The sequence below is a fragment of the Amphiprion ocellaris genome, chromosome 11 (genome assembly GCF_022539595.1).
Source record: "Amphiprion ocellaris isolate individual 3 ecotype Okinawa chromosome 11, ASM2253959v1, whole genome shotgun sequence".
NCBI classification, from domain to species: Eukaryota; Metazoa; Chordata; class Actinopteri; family Pomacentridae; genus Amphiprion; species Amphiprion ocellaris.
In genome coordinates, this window is record NC_072776.1 from 32,970,529 (window position 1) to 32,991,360 (window position 20,832).

Consider the following 20,832-nt stretch of genomic DNA (forward strand, 5'->3'; position numbering starts at 1 on the left):
ACAGTCAATATAATAATAATTATTATTATCATGGAGCAGTTGTACATAAATATGTAAATAAATAAAAGAATAAAACTGAATAAAAAATGAAATATAAATAATTACAAATTCCCATATCAGTGAGATTCATCGTTATTATTATTACTACCATTATTATTATTAACAAAATAATTACTATTATTATTGCTATTTTATTATAATTATGATATTCATCATCATAATAATTGTTATTATTGTCATAATAATAACAACAAAAACACTCAGAGAGCAGTACTCTGCCAAGACTGTTCATTCCATGACGTTGCGCTGAGTACAGGCATGTGTTATGCATGTGTAGGTTATGTACGGACACGGAATCACGTGACCTAAATACGTAGCGGGCGGCAGGAATTGATGGGACTCAGAAAACTCCTGCAATTTAATCAGTTGTTCCTTTTATCATTTCTGATGGATAAGTCCTGATAAGTCCACAGTGTGGATTTGTAGTAGGATCATAATCATGTGATCATCAGCAATCAGCTGACGTAGTGTTCACTTGTTGTCATGGTTACAGTGACACCGTGCCGCTATCTGGCAATGATACAGAAATCTTTAACAAACCCATGGATCCAGACTATAAGCTGCATCACTGCCAAAATCTAATCGGTTGATGCTTGTGTCATTTCTGACCTTCCCTGAAAATTTCATCCAAATCCATTAGTCCGTTTATGAGTTATGTTGCCGATAGACAGATGGACAGACGCTGATCATCACATAACTCCACCGCGTTCCTCTGTGTAGTAATTACTATTATTATTATTATTGCTGCTGCTCCTGTATCATCATGGATCAGTGGTCTACAGCTGGTCCTGGTCCACCGTTTGGCTGCTTGTTATTAATCACAGCCACGGTTCTGGTTTGCTAACAGAACGTTTCTGTCCTCAGATCAGCTCCGGGCGGTTCAGACCTCATACATCATCTCAGAGCCTCGGGTTCCTGGAGTGGTCCACTGACATCTCTCTCACCGAGGAGCTGAGCAGCGGCACGACAGTCGCTGCCTCTTTTTTTTTTTCTTATTTTTGAACCTCGCCAACTTCAACACGTCGCTGAAACCACCGCCGCCGTCGACCCCGCTGTGAGTCACCATCGGCTCTTTGTGGCTCCTGATCTGGGCCTGAGGACGGAGGACACACTGGGCCCAGTGTTCCTCCTCATTCCTGCGTATCTTTCTCCATCTCTGTCTTCGGCCACTGTGGGACCTGTTAGAGCCGGCGACCAACAGAGCTGCACTTCAGCTAGCCATCGGCGGGAAATGGGGCCCGGCGACTCGGCCTCTTTTATCCCCCCACGTGGGAACGCATCGCAGCTGGAAACAAAGTGCACACGACCACAGAGAAAACATGCACGGACAATAAAAGGATAAAACAGGAAGCGACGCGCCGAAGGAGTGAGAATAACCGTGCGAGCGGTCCGGCCGAGGCGTTTTTTCCTGGTGCAGCAGCAGAGGCCCAGAAGGAGCGTTTGATTAAATCTGCGGTTGACGTGTGGGACAGGTGAGATTGATGAGGTTCCTCTGAGCTTCACACTGTGAGGAGAGCGGCGGTCCAGGAACAGAACGCTGCAGTGTGGCGGGCCAGGGCTCGGGGCCCGTTCACGCCGTGGGGTCCCCCGGCTGATTAATGGGACTGGAGGCCCTTCAAAAACAGCACTCCCCGCAGACAGGGCCCGACGGCGCTCCAAAAATAACCAGGCAGGCCGGCCGGCTGGCCTCCTGCCCTAACAGGCTGCAGCTTCTGGAGGAAGCAGACCTCTGCAGCCTGGAGGGGAAGACCAGGAGGAGCTGCTGGAGGCAGGAAGCTGGAATCTGCCTCGTTAGAAACTAAACGTTTAATGACTCCTCTGGTTTACTGATAGCCGATCAGTGACGGCTTCAGGTTACCTGCTGATGTTATTTACACCATATCTGTCACACTTTACAGACCAGCGCTGAATATTTCACTGATTTTTTATGCATGTTGGCTTCAAAGTTGGTCAGACAAAGTCAAAGAAAGGAAAACTTGCACATCTGCAGCTCCACAACCGATAAAATCTCCACCGAGGAACATTTTTCCAAAGTCAAGAACGAGGTCAGTCTAAATGATGTTAAAATAGTCATAAAAAATGGGAAAAATTTGCAAAACTTAGGGCAATAGTATTGGAAAACCAATTGAAAAACACTGCCTGAAATGCAATAAACACATTTCATGAACTCACAATCAGCATGCAAACATTTGACCAATCAGATCAAGCCTTAAATAGACGCAGCCCAATCAGACGAGGCTCCAGCTGCCCTCAGATTAAAGCTACAGTAGGCAGGACCAGACCTCTGCAGCCTGCAGGGGACGACCAAGTCAAAAAATGGAAAATTTGTACATCTGCTGTTCAACAATCGATAAAATCTCCCCTGAGGAAGATTTTTCTAAAGTTAAGAATGAGGTCAAATCTCAACAGTTACACTGTTTCTATAACTTCAGTGTTTTATTACATGTAATTTCACTTCCAAGGAGACGGCTTTCCTTTTCTTCCAAGCATCAGAAGAGTCTGATTTATGCTTGGGAGCCATAATGAAGGACAAAAAGTTAGTGGATGTAACACAATCCAAGGTGGAGTACAACCAGAGAATGGAAACAAACCGGTCTGATGGCGCCGTGACGACGTATTCATCCACTCTGCTGTCCAACTAGTTCCACATAACCAGTTCTGATGTAACGATGAAATGCTGTAGGTGGAGGACGTCGATTAAAGCTACAGTAGGAAGGAATATAGAACCTCAAAAAACAAAACAAACTTCTAAAAGGCTTGAACAGTTCCCTCCATGTGAAACTTTACAGACCAACACTGAATATTTCACAGATTTTTTTGTCCATGTTGGCTTTAAAATTGATCAAAGTAAAAAAAAAAAAAAAAAAAGGAAAACTTGCACATCTGCAGTTCTACATGACAGGACAACATGTGCAGAAACATGTTCGTTCCACTTTCACAGTTTCTGGCTTCAAAAAATGGAGTACTTTTAGTATTTTTTTAAAAAGACAACATGTTTATCCATGCTAAAAACTCCCCTCCTGCTCTAAGAAACCATGTTTTCTGAAAAATGTGATTTCACTGAAATAAATGACAATAATTCCTTTCTTCCTTCATGTCTGGACATAGAATAACATCTAAATATTGAATATAACAACACAGGTTTGATGATATTTACTGTCTGCTGTTTGAAATCTGCAAGTTCCATGACTTTTACATGCTTTATATGCAGTAGTTTTTATCACTTTCTCATTAAACTGAGTGTAAATTCAGGTTAAAAAACATGCAGCAGCTGGAAAAGTCCATCTAAACACAACTTTTTTGTGCAAAACTCTGGGCAACAGTAGCAAAGAAAACCACACAAAAAAAATGCTGCAAAAAATAACCAGCGCACACCTCGTAAATTTATCAGTATGCAATGATGGCAAGAACCCTCTGACAATTTGTCCTGTTTTTACAGTTTCTAACTTCAGTAAATGGAGTAATTTTAGTAATTTTTCAAAAAGATGACCTGCTTAAACACGTTAAAACTTCCCTCCTGTTCTGGGGAACCCTGTTTCTCAAAAATGCAACTGCACTGAAACAAATTACAATAATTCCTTTATTTCTTCATGTCTGAACACAGAATAACGTCTAAATATTGAATAAAATAGCGCAGGTTTGACGATATTTACTGTCTGGTGTTTAAAATCTGACACTTTCATGAATATTGTGACTTTTATAGACTTTATGTGCAGCAGTTTTTAATCATCTGTATCACTTTCTCACTAAACTTGAATTTCCCTTGGGGTAAATAAAGTATCCATCTATCCGTCCGTTCATCTATCCATCCATCCATCTATCCATCATCTATCTATCCATCCATCCATCCATTCATCCATCAATCCATCCATCCATCCATCCATCTATCCATCCATTCATCCATTCACCCATCCATCCATCCATCATCCATCCATCATCCATCCATCCATCCGTTCATCCATTCACCCATCCATCCATCCATCCATCCATCCATCCATCCAAACTGAGTGTAATTTCAACTGTAAAACACATGCAGCAGCTGGAAAAGTCAATCTAAGCTCCTTGTTTTCTCTGAATAGTTTCATGAAACTCTTCCTCCTGCTCTCTGTGTTGACGACGGACATGTTTCATTTTATTCCACTTGCAGGAAACAAAACGACTGACAGGAGAGCTAATAATACCTGAAAAAAACACATAAAAGTCACGACGCTGCAGAAAATAACCGGCGCGCACGTCGTAAATTTATCAATATGCAATTATGGCGAGAACCCTCCACCGCCGTCGTTTCCTCAGCGTCAGGAGGCGGAATATCGTCGGACACTCGCTACGTTTTAATTAAAAATGTCAGGGAAAGGCGCAGTGGGAGCGACTCTGTAGTTCCACTTAGCTGGATGGAGGTTTTCCTGAAACATGTGGGATTGTTTTCCAGAATCAGAACGAATACGACAGAGCTGATTATCCGGCAGAGAGCGGCCAGGATTAACGGGCGTCTCTGACAGTTGAAAATAAATAGGCCGCTTAATGAACGTCCTCAAAGGGGAGGCCCGGTTTCCTGGCCCAGGCCTGAGACTCCCCAGTGGCCCGGCAGCCGCTCTAATGGTTTTAGGCGACACCCGAGTCGCTGCGCTCGGACTCAGAGAGGCAAATTACAAGTCACTTCCTGTTTCCTGGAGCCCCGAGTTGACATGAATGATACCAGCCAATAACGGACCACAGGAGAGGACGGCCATATCTACAGCCAGTGGAGGATGGGAGGCAGGAAAGGGCTGCAAACATCAAGACTTTTAGACTAACAGTAGCCTGAAATGAAAACAATCACTGTTTGGGCTTCAATTAACTCACACACGGCTCCGAATGTTAGGAAATTATGAGCGTAATTAGTAAAATATGTCACGATTTGCTTGTTTTTCAGAGAACTGACCCTGTTTTTACTCACCGTGGGCTCATTTTTCAATTTATTTCCATTAAAATTCTATTTTATTTATATAGCACCAAGAGGCTAGAAGGCCATTAAAGCCCGTTTTAATCCGAAACAAAACTCACTGTTTAAGTTCAAGTTAACTCACACACAATGGTACAAAATAATGAGTTGAATTAATAAAATATGTCAAGATTTGCCTGTTTTTCAGAGAATTATGATGCTCTGTCACTTTTTTTATGCATTTTTTCAGCTCAGTTCAGTTGTATTTATATATTACCAAGAGGCTGGAAGGCAGTAAAAGGCTGTTTTAATTCTACACAAACACTAAAATGACTAAATTCACTGTTTAGGTTCAAATGTTACTAAATTACGAGCTTAATTAGTGAAATATGTGAAGATGTGGTTGTTTTTCAAAGAATGATGTTAGCTATGATGTTTAAACTCCTTTTATTTTAACTTACTGTTGGCTCATTTTTCAGTTCAATTCAGTTTTATTTCTATAACACAAAGACGCATGAGGCAGTAAAAGGCTGTTTTCATTCTAACTGAACAAAGCAATGACTAAATTTGCTGTTTTGGGCAAAATAATTTCTCGCATAAGCTCAATGTTATGAAATTATGAGCTTAATAAGTAAATGTCAAGATTTGCTTGTTTTTCAGAGAATTTTGATGTTTTATCTTTTTTTTTTTTGCATTTTTCAGTTCATTTCTTTGAATGTATATATTACCAAGAGGCTGGAAGGCAGTAAAGGGCTGCAAACATGAGAGTTTTAATACTAACTGACACTGAAATGATAAAATTCATTGTTTAGGCTAAAGTTAAGTCACACATGACCTCAAATGTTACTAAATTATGAGCTTAATTAGTAAAATATGTGACGACGCTGGTTTTATCACATTTTTCTGTTACATCCAATTCTGTTGTATTTCTTTAGGGCTAATTCACAACATGTCATAGTAGGACAACTTTTGAACTCAACAAATGTAAATTTTCCTTCCTAAAAGAACAGCAACGGACAGCAGAGATTTTTCTATGGATGTCTGCAGTCCTGCATCCTATTCTCTCCTGAAGTATCAATAGACTTTCCCCTCCAAATTAAAAGCATCTGTCCAAGGCTGGGTCCTTGGAGGCTCTGGGACTTTTAAAACACCTTTTCTCCAGAAAAGCCTCGGAGAGAGCGGCGGCTTTGACGCACATCACACCTCGGCTGCATTGTGAGGCTGGAAAAGGAGCAGAAAGGAGCAGCGACACTTCATTCCTGCTGTTCCTGCTGCTAATGAACGCTTTCCCGGCCTCTCCGGAGACCGTCCTCCTAACCGAACACAGACTGCTGCCTTACAGCTCGTCCATCAGCCGCTAAACTGCAGCATTTAGCGTTGTTGTCCAAGCCGTTGTTCTTACGAGCACCAGGGGACTCATCGTTTCTCTTAACACCCCATTTACTTCTCCTGGGCAGCCGTGCAGCCATTTCGCTTATTTCTACAATAAAAAGCTCCACTTGAGGAAAAGCTACCGAGGAAGTGACGTCACACGGCAGACAGGAAGTAGAGGATAAACTCCAGACGGACGACAACAAGAGTTTTAGTCACGATTTAGAGCTGCTAAATGCAACTAACGACAGAAAAGAATCCATAAATCATGACAAATAATTAATAAACTCAGGTTAGAGTAAAGAATCTGGTCGGAGCAAGCGCTTTATTTAGAGGAATTCTTAAATATTTTTGTGATAATAGTGAAATATCACAATTTTACACTTAGATTTGGTTAATTTACCTCACTATAATCACCAGATTTACCGTTAACTGTTAATTCTAGTCTCATTTTAGCTCATTAACACCATATTTTAGGGGATTTTTTAGATGAAACGTGTAGAATAAAGTGATTATGGTGAAATGTCATAATTTATAACTTAGATTTGGTTAATTTATCCTAAGTATAATCACTAGATTTACTGTTTACTGCTCCATTCTAGCCTTATTTTTAGCTCATTAACACTTTATTTTAGGGGATTTTTTAAATGAAACATGTAGAATAAAGGGCTGCACAGTGGTGTAGTGGTTAGCACTTTCGCCTTGCAGCTAGAAGATCCCTGGTTCACGTCCCGGCTTTCCCGGGATCTTTCTGCATGGAGTTTGCATGTTCTCCCTGTGCATGCGTGGGTTTTCTCCGGGTACTCCGGCTTCCTCCCACAGTCCAAAAATATGCTGAGGTTAATTGATCATTCTAAATTGCCCGTAGGTGTGAATGTGAGAGTGATTGTTTGTCTCTGTATGTAGCCCTGTGACAGACTGGTGACCTGTCTAGGGTGTCCCCTGCCTTCACCTGAGTCAGCTGGGATAGACTCCACCCCCCATGACCCTAGTGAGGATTAAGAGGTGTATAGATAATGGATGGATGGATGGATGGATGGATGTAGAATAAATAGTTTATAATGAAATATCACAATTTTACACTTAGATTTGGTTAATTTACCTCAGTTTAGTCACCAGAATCACTGTTTACTGTTAATTCTAGCCTTATTTTAGCTCATTAATATTGTATTTTAGGGGGATTTTAAATGAAACATGTAGAATAAATAGCTTATAATGAAATATTCTAATTTTACACTTTTATTTGTTTATTTTTTGCCAATAAAACTCCACGTCACACATGCTAAGGTCGAGGATCGTCGTAAAATTCAACAATTCTTTCAAAATTTTACAACACATCATTCTGGGTTTGTTTTTTTTAGTCTGATTAGCAAAAATCTGTTTATTTTTGGCAAATTGTTAAATGAAACATGTAGAATAAAGTGATTATGGTGAAATATCACAATTTTACACTTAGTTTAGTTTATTTTTGCCAATAAAACTCCACGTCACACATGCTAAGTTCAAGGACCGGCAAAAAAAATTCAATAATTCTTTCAAAATTATACAACAACTGCGTATTTTTTTGTTTATTTAGAGAATCTGTTTAGCATAAATGTGTTTATTTTTGGCAAATTCTTTAATGAACCATGTACAATAAAGTGATTATGGTGAATTATCAAAATTTATCTTCAGTATTGTTGCCAGATTTACTGTTAATTCTAGTCTTATTTTAGCTCATTAACACGGTATTTTAGGGGGATTTTCAAATGAAACATGTAGAATAAAGTGATTATAGTGAAATATGACAATTTTACACTTAGATTTGGTTAATTTAACTCAGTATAATCACCAGATTCACTGTTAGCTGTTAATTCTAGCCTTATTTTAGCTTATTAACGCTTTATTTTGGGGGATTTTAAATGAAACATGTAGAATAAATAGCTTATAATGAAATATCCTAATTTTACACTTACATTTGTTTATTTTTTTGTCAATAAAACTCAACGTCACACACGCTAAGTTCAAGGATCATCGTCGTAAAATTGAACAATTCTTCCAAAATTTTACAACAAACACGTCATTTTGGGGTTTTTTTTTTAGAGAATCTGTTCAGCATAAATCTGTTTATTTTTGGCAAATTGTTAAATGAAACCTGTAGAATAAAGTGATTATGGAGAAATATCACAATTTTTTTAACTCAGATTTGATTAAATTATCTTCAGTATAATCACCAGATTTACTGTTTACTGCTCCATTCTAGTCTTATTTTAGCTGATTAACAATTTATTTTAGGGGATTTTTAAATCAGGCATGTAGAATAAAGTGATTATAGTGAAATGTCACAATTTTACACTTAGATTTGTTTATTTTTGCCAATAAAATGTTTGAGGATAGTCAAAGAATTCAATAATTCTTCTGTTTTTACTGTTTCTGGTTTCAATAAATGGTGTCATTTTATAATTGTAAATTTTAGCACAGTTATTTTATTTCATTCATTGTTGGCTTAAATATAAGGGGCCATTTTTTCAGTATTTTCTGTTAAAAACACTGGAAAACAATGACAGCTGTTTTGATTTCTTTCCATCCATCCATTATCTATACACCACTTAATCCTCACTAGGGTCATGGGGGGGCTGGAGTCTATCCCAGCTGACTCAGGTGAAGGCAGGGGACACCCTAGACAGGTCACCAGTCTGTCACAGGGCTACATACAGAGACAAACAATCACTCTCACATTCACACCTACGGGCAATTTAGAATAATCAATTAACCTCAGCATATTTTTGGACTGTGGGAGGAAGCCGGAGTACCCGGAGAGAACCCACGCATGCACAGGGAGAACATGCAAACTCCATGCAGAAAGATCCCGGGAAAGCCGGGACGCGAACCAGGGACCTTCTAGCTGCAAGGTGAAAGTGCTAACCACTACACCACTGTGCAGCCCTGATTTCTTTCCATAAGAAAATTGACCCAGTTTAAAGTTTGAAAATGTGAAAAAATAAATAAAATTTCACAGTGAAACTTCTGATGTCCACATTTTCAACATTTTTTGGAAATCTTTGAACATTTTTTGGTGCAAAAAAAAAATGTTAAAAATGTTTCTTTATTGTATTTTGGTTGATTTTTAAGTGAATGTTCTTAAAGAAAATATTCAAAGTTTTACTGATATATATGGAATCACTTTAGATATTTTTAGGATTTTTTTGGAAGATTTTTACTCATTTTTTGAAAATATTTACAAAAAAATTTTGCCAAATTTGAGGGATTTTTTAAAAATAAAACTTTTAAGGGAAATTTTTAAGGAGTTATTGGAATTTTCTTCCTGAAGGTTTTGTACATTTTCAGAAATTTGGGGAAATTTTTTGCAGAATTTTTGGATTTTTTTCAGACAAGGAAACAGTATTTTTTGGTGCCTGTAAATGAAGACAACAGGAGGATTAAACTGCCGTCTGAGGGTTGAATCAGAAATGAGTTCTGCTGTAAAAAGGTTCAACACTCAGCGTCTCTCTGCTCCTCCTGGAATGAAGTTCAACCTGAAAATCTACTTCTTCCTGCTCTACAACCACAGCAGCTCCACTCTGTCCACCCATTTCCTGGTTCCTCCCCTTCAGATCTGCACTCTGGAAGAAGCTGACAGGAACCGTTCACTGCAGGAACACATGATTTGTAGATCAGAGCTCAGACTAGTCTCAGGTACGAGGAAGTCAAACACAAATCGTCTGTGAGACTGAGAGGAGAAATGGCGCAGCAAAGAAATCAGCTGGATTTACAGGAACTCTCTTGTTCCATCTGTCTGGATCTCCTGAAGGATCCGGTCTCTACTTCCTGTGGACACAGCTACTGCAGGGACTGTATTGAAGCCCACTGGGATACAGAGGATAGGATGAAAACCTACAGCTGCCCTCAGTGTCCGAAGACTCTCAGGCGCAGGCTTGTCCTGCAGGAAAACGTCACGTTGGCAGGTTTAGTGGAGAAGGTGAAGAAGACCAGACTCCAAGCTGCTGCTGCTGATCACTGCTATGCTGGACCTGAAGATGTGGCCTGTGATGTCTGCACTGGGAGGAAGAGGAAATCTGTCAAGTCCTGTCTTGGCTGCCTGATTTCTTACTGTGAAAATCACCTCCAATCTCACTATGATTCATCTAAATTAAAGAAACACCAGCTGGTGGAACCCTCCAAGAACCTCCAGGAGAACATCTGCTCTCCTCATGGTAAGATGATGAAGATTTTCTGTCGCACTGATCAAGAGGTGATCTGTTATCTCTGCACCATGGATGAACATAAAGGACATGAAAGCATCTCAGCAGCAGCAGAAAGGAAGAAGAAGCAGAAGAAGCTGAAGGTGAGTCGACTAAACATCCAGCAGAGAATCCAGGACAGACAGAAAGACGTGAAGATGCTTCAACAGGAGCTGGAGGCCATCAGAGTCTCTGCTGATAAAGCAGTGGAGGACAGTGAGGAGATGTTCACCCACATGATCCGTCTCCTCCAGAAAAGAGGTCGAGATGTGGAGCAGCAGATCAGATCCCAGCAGAAGACCGAAGAGAGTCGAGTCAAAGAGCTTCAGGAGAAGCTGGAGCAGGAGATCAGAGATCTGAAGAGGAAAGACGCTGAGCTGAAGCAGCTCTCAGATACACCAGATCACAGCCAGTTCCTCCACAACTACCCCTCAGTGTCAGCACTCAGTGAGTCCACACACTCATCCAGCATCATCATCCGTCCTCTGAGACACTTTGAGGACGTGACAGCAGCTGTGAAGGAGCTCAGAGATAAAATACAGGACATTCTGAGGGACACATGGACAAACATCTCACTGACAATCACTGAAGTGGATGTTCTACTGCCACAACCAGAACCAAAGACCAGAGATGAGTTCTTAAAATATTCAAGAGAAATCACTCTGGATCCAAACACAGCAAACAGACGTCTGGAATTATCTGAGGGGAACAGAAAAGCAACATTTATGGTTCAACCACAGTCTTATCCTGATCATCCGGACAGGTTCACTGAATGTCTTCAGGTCCTGAGTAAAGAGAGTCTGACTGGACGTTGTTACTGGGAGGTGAAGTGGAGAGGAGGAGAAGGAGAAGAAGAAGAAGAAGAAGAAGAAGAAGAAGGAGAAGGAGAAGAAGAAGGAGAAGAAGAAGGAGAAGGAGAAGAAGAAGAAGGAGAAGGAGTTTATGTAGCGGTCGCATACAAGAGCATCTGCAGAGCAGGAGGGTTCGATGAATGTGGATTTGGACAAAGTGATAACTCTTGGGCTTTACATTGTGACATCGACGGTTATGAATTTAGTTACAACAACATCTCCACTCCCGTCTCTGGTCGTCAGTCCTCCACAATCGGAGTCTATCTGGATCACAGAGCAGGTCTTCTGTCCTTCTACAGCGTCTCTAAAACCATGACTCTCCTCCACAGAGTCCAGACCACATTCACTGAACCTCTACATGCTGGAGTTTATCTTTATACTGGAACCACTGCAGAGTTCCTTAAACTCAAATAGAGTAACTCCAGCATCTGAGGGTTGGCTCATGTTCAGCCCTGATCTAAGTTCACGACCTACAGTTTACTTCTGTAGTTGCAGCATTAATTAGTCACATGATGATGGAACTGATTGATTCTCTAATGTTTCATTCATTTTTAAATCTGCCTTCAGCTTCTGAAACATTGATTTTATTTTTCATATCTGACAAGAAACTGAATGTTTTGTGGGTTTTGGATTCAAACTGTTGAATTGTTGAACTGTGGGGGATTCAAATATTTGTTTGTTTTAGTATTTTCAGACATTTGAATGATGAACTGAAGTCCTGTAATCCATAGTTTCATCAGTTCTGTTTGATATTTCCTGTGACAGCTGAGATTATTGTTGATAAACAAGCAGTTTGTCTGAATGGATTTGAGTCTATGTTTAATGTTTGTGTGAATTTATCATCTAAAAGTAAACAACAGTGAACCGCTGAGTGTTGCAGCTTTTGAACATCAACAAACAGAAAACATGCATCTATATCAGCCTGACACATGAACTCACTAAATTCACATTTTATTCTTTGCTTTTTATTGTGAATATTTCCATGTTTTCACATTTTACCTTCTCAGAAACTATTTTACAACTTAAGTGTTGAAGGAAAATGTAACAGTGAATGACTTTTAATGTCCTTCTAAATCTGATTTGAATTCATGTTTCTTCAATCTAATGTTAGTGATGCATTTATGGAAGCAGCTGAGGAGATAGAAAAACCAGCTTTTTATTTAAATGTGTGCTTCATTTCTCTTCCACAGGGATATTTGTACAGAATGTGTTGGATCTGTATTTTATTGTGGATTTTCTGGTTGAAACTAATGATATTTTATTGCAGTTAGCAGTCATTTAATAATCTGACTTGGTGATTTTTAAAATTTAGTTGGTGTGTTTTGTTTTGCTTCTAAACTGTCGACAAACTTGTGATTCAGTTTCATGTTAATCTGCAGATAAACAACAATTAATTAATAGCGCCTGGATTCCGTCCTTGATGCTTTAATTATACGTTGCAATGATTATTCTATATTTGATATTGTTATTTTTTCTCCTGTAAACTGTATTAAAGGGGTTAATGTTCCTTCAGTTGTATCAGAAAGTGTCTCATTTTAACCTGATTAACCTGAAACAGTCTGGAAAACAGTAATTAATAAAGATTTAAGATCTGGACCTGAGTGGGAAATAAACGTGATAAAACAGAGACAGATTAATACAAGAAGAGCAGATGGAACTTTGAATCACTGGAAATGTTTAGAGTCATTTTTGTCAGATTTTACATCATTTTTTTTTTTTTTTTTTACAATTCTTTAACCCTTAGTTGCTAAGGAAACATTTTTGAAAGTTTTAAATCTTTTTGAAAACATTTTTGTCAGTCGATCTCACATGAACAGAGGAAAAGGTCCTGATTTAATCACTTCTATTTGTACTTTACAAAATTTGGACAATTCTGAGTAACTTTAGGAACATTTTGAGTCATTTTAGATGACTTTTTAACCATTTTGAAGATTTTTTTAATAAGTTTGGAAATGTTTTGACAATTTTTTTTCCCAATTGGATAACTTTTTTTTCAACATTTAAAAAAAAAAAAAAAAAAATTAGTCGTTTTTGAAAAGTTCTGAGTCATTTTGAAAAGTTTTCTTCAGTTGGTCCCACATAAACAGAGCAGCGCGTCCTGATTTAATCTCTCCTGTTTCTGTTTTACAGAATTTTAGTAGAGAATTGTTCATCATTTTGGAAACATTTCAAGTTCTTTTGATCAAATTTTGAGTCATTTTGGATGATTCTTTAACCATTTTGAAAAAAAAATTAGAGTAACTTTTGAGTTTTTGAGAATTCTAGAGAATTTTAAGTCATTTTGTCTTGTTTTAAGTCATTGTAGACTTTTTTGTCAGTCAGTTCCGCAAAATCAGAGGAGAACGTCCAGATTTATTCACTCTTATTTCTACTTTACCAAATTTGTAAACATCCTGAATCATTTTGGATGTTTTTTATAACCATTTTGATGATTTTTTGAGTCACTTTGGAGAAGTTTTTAATAATGATGGTGAATCTTGAATCACTTTGGAAACATTTCATGTCATCATCATCAGATTTTAAGCAATTTGCAACAATTCCTTAATCATTTTGAAAAAAAAAAATCTGAGTTGTTTTGGAAGAGTTTCAGAGAAATTTAAGTCATTTTGGAAACATTTTTGTCAGTCAATCCCACAGAAACAGATGAAAGTGTCCTTATTTAATCACTCCTGTTTATATATTTTTTTCTTTTTTTGGAATTTGCAGAATTCTGAGTCACTTTGGGAACATTTGGAATCATTTTGAATGATTTTTTAAAACCATTTTGAAGATTTTGTGAGTAACTTTGGAGAAGTTTTGAATCATTAAGGAGAATCTTGAATCACTTTGGAAATGTTTGGAGTAATTTTTTGACAGATTCTCAGTGAAACTGGAAATACTTTAGTCAGTGGATCCCACATAAACAGAGTGTCCTGATTTATTCACTAGTGTTTCTATTTTACATATTCAGTTACAGTCAACCTCATTAATGAAGAACTCCAGTTATGAATGACAGGTTCTCTGATGTGGCATGCTGGTAAAACATCATATTTTATGTATATCAGGTCCAAATATTGCTTATTAATCTTTCATGATCACCAATAATTGGCATCAGAGTCGTCCCTAAAAGAAAAGAACTGTGTCTGGTTGAAATCATAACTCAAAGCACATTGATATACTCTCAGATGTACGTCGCTTTGGATGAAACTGTAGAACTGTAGTTTAGATCCTCATTATAACTTAGAACTGAACCAGTTCTTCGTGCTCAAACTTTGTGCTTTCAGGTTTGAAGTTTTGTAATCTGTTCCTGAGTGTTTATTGGTACAAACAAATAAAATACATTGTTATTTTATTATTATTTTTCATTACATCAATTTACAGAGCTACAGTAAGATAATATGGGATAAAAGTGGCCAATTTATCAGTCTAGTGATTTACAGTAGTGTACTGGTGGTTGTTTCCTTATTTATTTGTTTTAAAAATTCAGAATTTGACATGTATCTTTACAAAACTCTAAATCTCCACTTTTTGCTGTTCTGCTGTTATATTGATTTGCTGATTTTCCTCTTTTTGTCTTGTCTGTTGTTGAAGCATTTTTTGTTTTTAAAGTTGATTTACAAATAAAACTAGTACATAATAGTTGAGAATAAGACCCAACACAAGCGTGAGGCTGCTATTAAAGACATGTTAGCAGCTGGAACTGTAAATATTACATTATTTAAACCACAAAAGAAGACTTTAACCTGCTGTATCAAACATCTGTACAGTTTTTTTGTGTGCATAAAGCAACATTAGTTTTAAAATGTTTGTTTGTCATTTAGCTCCATTGAGACGCTCACAGAGGACACCTAAAGGCTGCATTTATAGACATATGAGAAAATTAACACCAATAATAGCTCCAGACATGCTTCTACTTGAGTTAATTAACAGATTAGTGAGGTAAATGACCTCCTGTGTGTTTTATTAAGAGACAAACAGCTGAAGTTTCCATTAAACTGCGTCCAAACAGCGTTAAAACAAATAAAATAAACGACTGAAACACGAAGCGGAAACCAGAACTAGACGCTTTGTCCTCCTACCTTCATGTCTGGACGGACAGCAGAACTCAGAGACCTTCTAGAGATGGTAAACTTCTGAATGAATCTCCGGACATGTCTGAAGCTGGTCCGCACGGGAAGCGCCATCTTGGATCGTGACCTCACGCTACGGCGGCTGCGAAGGGACAAAAAGCGGAGCGGCGGTTTAGCGCGTCAATAATGACGGAACCGAAATGTAGGAAAAGGTTTGAGAAGGAAGAATGAAAGTTTTAGTCAGTGATTGTAATAATTCTGAAAAAAATAATAATAGTAAGTTTTATTAGTAGTAGTAGAAGTAGAAAGAGGAAAAGAAAATGTAGTAGTATTACTAGTAGACTACGAAGAAGAAATATGTAGTAGTGGCAGTAGTAGTAGAAGAAAATATGTAGTAGTATTAGTAGTAGTAGAAGAAGAAAATATGTAGTAGTATTAGTAGTAGTAGAAGAAGAAAATATGGAGTAGTATTAGTAGTAGTAGAAGACGAAAATATGGAGTAGTATTAGTAGTAGTAGAAGAAAATATGTAGTAGGAGTAGAACAACAACACTGAGGAAAAGAATTGTAAGATAATAAAATAAACATATTTTAAAATGTCCAATAATATCCATATTTACATAAACTGACAGCTTTATGCAGCAACCTGAGCTGGTATCAGTCAATGTGTAGTAAAAAATATATTTAACAAGGCAAAAATAAATATTAAATACTACAGATGAACAAACCGTCACACAACCAACGTTGGATGATTAGACAATTTCTTGCTTATTAATAAAAAAAGAAGCTTCTACCTCACAAATAACTGATACAACATTAACATGAGGTGCTGCTTTTCTGCTTTATAACGTAGAATGAATGTTAAACACTAATAAAATGGAGATATGATGGTAAATAACACACATGAACAGTAGCTGATGAAGAGCTGAGCAGCTTCAGGTGTGATGTGAGAAGCAGCTGCTGTGTTCAGAAACGTGATGAGATCCTCTCAGCTCCACATGTTACTAGAATGTGTCAGACATGTGCTCATCATGCTAATGGCTGTGTCTGCTCACACCTTCTGTGTGGACGAGATGCTGCTCCACTCTGCTTACTTCATGTTCTCAGGGCATCTCACAACATCTGCTCCTGATTTTGGATTTTCTGTCTCTTTCCCTCCCGTCCACCTTTTTGCATCTGGTTGCGTTTGCAGCACAAACTTCAGACCATCATTCCATATTCATTCTTATTTCCCGAGGCGCTGAGGCTGGACTGGGAGAGCCGATGTTCTGGTGGAGATCCGGAGTCCGACTGCTGCTCCTGTTTCCTGACCACCCACAAGAGCTGCTGCTGCTGCTTTTATTCTGAAAGGAAAAAGGCCACATTCTTCTGCTTTTTATGCAAAACAGGATAAGTTTGAGAGATTAGGACCCCGAACAACCACCAGAAGGCAGATTTTATTATTATTTTTAATTAGAAATGGAGAAGGAGCTTTGAACTTCCACTAAAATCCCAACTGCTGATGAATTTTAAAGGTGTGGATTCATTTTCCATCCATATTGACACGTTTTGGGCTCCACTCTGAAACTCTGAGTCCTGGTTGGACGATGAACTCCTGCAGCTCTGTGGAGACGAGTGGATGTGAAAACCATTAATAGTCCAGTCTTCAGGTCTCAGTGTACATCAGGAAATGTTCTCTGCAACATGAGGCTGACAAAGATTTTATTCCTGCAAAATTACAGGTTAAAGCAGTTTAAAAAAATACCCATTATGTTTTAAAAATTCCAAGAGGGAACATCTGTTTTTTCCACTTTTCTGCTTTTTTTGGCTTTCTTTCTTTTTTGTCTTTGATTCTCATAAAATAAATGAATAAGTTTTTTTAAAATGCTCCAAGATTACAGATAAAAACTGGCAAAATAATAAAATAATCTTCAGTTTAGTTTTACAAATTCTTGAGGCCAACATCTGCTTTTGTTTCACTTTTATTTTTCTGTCTTTTTTTAAAAGTGTTTCCAAATTCCAAGAGGGAACATCTGTTTTTTTTTTCCACTTTTCTGCTTTTTTTTGGCTTTCTTTCTTTTTTTGTATTTGATTCTCATAAAATAAATGAATAAATACAGTTTTTTTTTTTAAATGATCCAAGATTACAGGTGGAAACTGGCAAAATAATAAAATAATCTTCAGTTTAGTTTTAAAAATTCTTGAGGCCAACACCTGTTTTTGTTTCACTTTTTATTTTTCTGTCTTTTTTTGAAAACATCTTTTTTATCATCAGGTAAATTAGTCTGCTTTTTGTGTCTTTAGTTCTCAATGCTGCAAAATTACAGATAAAAACTGGTAATTTTTTTTTTTTAAATCTCCAGTTCATTTTTCCAGATTCCAGAGGCCAACATCTGTTTTGTTTTCAACATCTGTTGCATCCTCTGACATCATTTTTTATCACCAAGTAAATTCTTCTGCTTTTGGTGTCTCTGGATCTCATTTAAAAAAAAAAAATCCTGCAAAATTATCAAATAAAATGGTTCAAAAATACCCATTATTTTTTCAAAAGTGTTTCCAAATTCCAGGAGAGAACATCTGTTTTTGTTTCACTTTTTTGTGTATCTTTGGATATCATAAAATAAAATAAAATAAAATAAAATAAAATAAAATAAAATAAAATAAAATAAAATAAAATAAAATAAAATAAAATAAAATAAAATAAAATAAAATAAAATAAAATAAAATAAAATAAAATAAAATAAAATAAAATAAAATCTCAGCAATATATGACTGGGAAACATTTTATTCATGCAAAATTACAGATAAAAACTGTAAAAAAAAAAAAAAAAAAAAAGTTTTGGTTTTATGTTTTTGAAAGTGAGGTTTCCAGACGGGGCTGCACAGTGGTGTAGTGGTTAGCACTTTCGCCTTGCAGCTAGAAGATCCCTGGTTCGCGTCCCGGCTTTCCCGGGATCTTTCTGCATGGAGTTTGCATGTTCTCCCTGTGCATGCGTGGGTTTTCTCCGGGTACTCCGGCTTCCTCCCACAGTCCAAAAATATGCTGAGGTTAATTGATCATTCTAAATTGCCCGTAGGTGTGAATGTGAGAGTGATTGTTTGTCTCTGTATGTAGCCCTGTGACAGACTGGTGACCTGTCTAGGGTGTCCCCTGCCTTCACCTGAGTCAGCTGGGATAGACTCCAGCCCCCCCATGACCCTAGTGAGGATTAAGCGGTGTATAGATAATGGATGGATGGATGGATGGATGGTTTCCAGACGCCAACATCTGCATTTGTTTTAGCGCTGAAAGTACACTGGGGAAAAAAATTCTGTAAAAAAGATCTTGAAAATCCAGAGGATACACATTAAAAACTGGAATACTGTAACATTTGAAACTTGTGAAAATAACTGGAAATATCTGTAAAATAATGATTTTTTGGCAATTTAAATACAGTAAAACAGTGTGATTTTATTGTCACACACTGTAAAAAATAAACAAGTAATAATTGTAAAAATAAATATTATTGATGTGAACATTATGAGCAGTTTTAGCCTCTTTTTATTGGAATAAATATTCATTATTTTAAACAATTAAAAGTAATGATTTAAACAATGATTATCTGTATCTTAACAAAACAGAGGAAATCTGCAAAATAACATGATTATTTATCAGTTTATGAACCTTCATATATATAATATTTTTAAAATACGACAAATATGCATAAATGACTAATTTTTAAAATACAGTTAAAAAAATGTGTGTAATTTTCAGTTCAGTTTTTTTTCAAATAACTAATTATTAAATGGTAAAAATACTTATTTTCAATGTGAAAGTTATTTATATTATTTGTCATTTTATAGGGATTTTCCATGATTTGATTCGATATTATCTGTAATTTAACTAATTAGGAAAAATCAGCAAAAATAACAAAAACTGTTTGTGCTTTTCCAGTCGACTATCTGTAAAATGAATAATAAAATAAATCCAGCATCGCTACATACAGCACTGGTTTCTTTCCTCAGCTTAAAGGGAGAAAATGTGGAGCTTTTTCTTTTCTTATTCTCATTTAAAGGTGTTAAAAAGCGTCCATCAGTCAGTTTGCAGCCGAGAAGAAGAAACAGAAAGTTTGATCTCTGGAGGCCGAGCAGCTGATGAGTGACGACTTTGAGTTTTCATCGCTGATCTTTTCCTCTTTTCTCCATCAGCAGGATTCTTTGTCCTCATCAGCTTCTCTGCTTCTCCTGCTGCTGCATTTAAACCATTTTTCTCGTCTCTGTCTTAATAATTGTCACCTTTCTGTTCTGTCTCCCTCTAACATTTTCCTTTTCCTCTTGTTTATTGTTGTCCATCATCATGTCTTTAAATACACAGATTCATCTACGTTTACTACATTTTTCACTCCATTTACATTCATGTATACATCATGCATTTATACATCTCCTCCTCCTAGCTGTGAATTATGTCGTCTAAAGTACAACTTTCAGACTCAGCTTTAATCTCTGTACTAATTATATCGCTGCTGTTGCTTAATTAAAACATATCAGATCAATGGTAGTCAACAAACTGTCATTTCTGTGAGCATTTTTTCCTAAATTAATCAGTGAAAATAACCTTTTTCTCTTCCTTTGTGTTATGATCCATCGCTCTGCTTCCATCAAACATACCGATGCAAAATATCTTGATCATTTTAATGTCTTTGCTCATGGATTTGTCCCATACCTGTACTACATGTACAGAAAAGATAAATATCTAATAGAAAGTAAGTCTTAACACTGAAACAACACAAATGAGACACAAATTAGAAAAAAGAGACACAAAACAACAACCTAAGATTGCTGTTTTTCCAAAATATGGCAAAAAACTGTAAATCTGTTGGCTACTGAAAAAAAATTCTATCAAACTTAATTTTTTTGCACCATGATGATAGATTTGTCTCGTGGCTGTTGTCATTTCGACAAAGTACACATTTAGAAAATATATATTCAATAAAAAATATGTCTTAATATTTCAAAACACATCTAGAAAGACCAGGAAATACGTCTGAACACTAGTAAATATGTCTTAAAAAAATATAAAATATGTCTTAATACTATGAAATTTGTCTTAACACTAGAAAATATGTACTGACAGAGTAGAAAATACACCTTAACGCTTTAGAATATGTCTTAAAAGATGATAAAATATGCCTTTACTCTAGAAAATACATCTTAATACTAGAAAATACATCTTAACACTAGAAAATACATCTTCAAAGACGACAAAATACATGTTAACACTTGAAACAACATCAGAAATCTGCTGCTGTGTCACCAGCTGAATCCATGATGGTACAGATCATCTAACAACAGTAACATCTGGACAGAACTAATGAATGTTAGAGTCTTTATAGCGTGAAGTGA

At 36.9% G+C, this 20,832-nt stretch overlaps 2 protein-coding genes across 2 annotated transcripts in view; one reads left to right on the forward strand and one right to left on the reverse strand.

The window, feature by feature from the left end:
- wars2 (tryptophanyl tRNA synthetase 2, mitochondrial) overlaps window positions 1–15,599 on the reverse strand; it is a 41,707-nt gene extending 26,108 nt beyond the window's left edge. Inside the window, exon 1 of the mRNA XM_055015541.1 lies at window positions 15,482–15,599. Within this exon, the coding sequence (XP_054871516.1) occupies window positions 15,482–15,586 (105 nt within the window). The 5' untranslated portion in view covers window positions 15,587–15,599. The remainder of the gene's footprint in view (window positions 1–15,481) is intronic.
- LOC111570574 (tripartite motif-containing protein 16-like) lies at window positions 9,987–12,935 on the forward strand. Its single transcript, XM_035949593.2, has one exon. It carries the CDS (start codon window positions 10,074–10,076, stop codon window positions 11,835–11,837), a length of 1,764 nt encoding a protein of 587 aa, XP_035805486.2. The 5' UTR covers window positions 9,987–10,073; the 3' UTR covers window positions 11,838–12,935.
- Window positions 15,600–20,832: the final 5,233 nt, after the last annotated feature.

Excerpts from the sequence above, each read along its gene's own strand:
- LOC111570574 (XM_035949593.2), top strand. The coding sequence starts at position 10,074 with ATGGCGCAGCAAAGAAATCAGCTGGATTTACAGGAACTCTCTTGTTCC.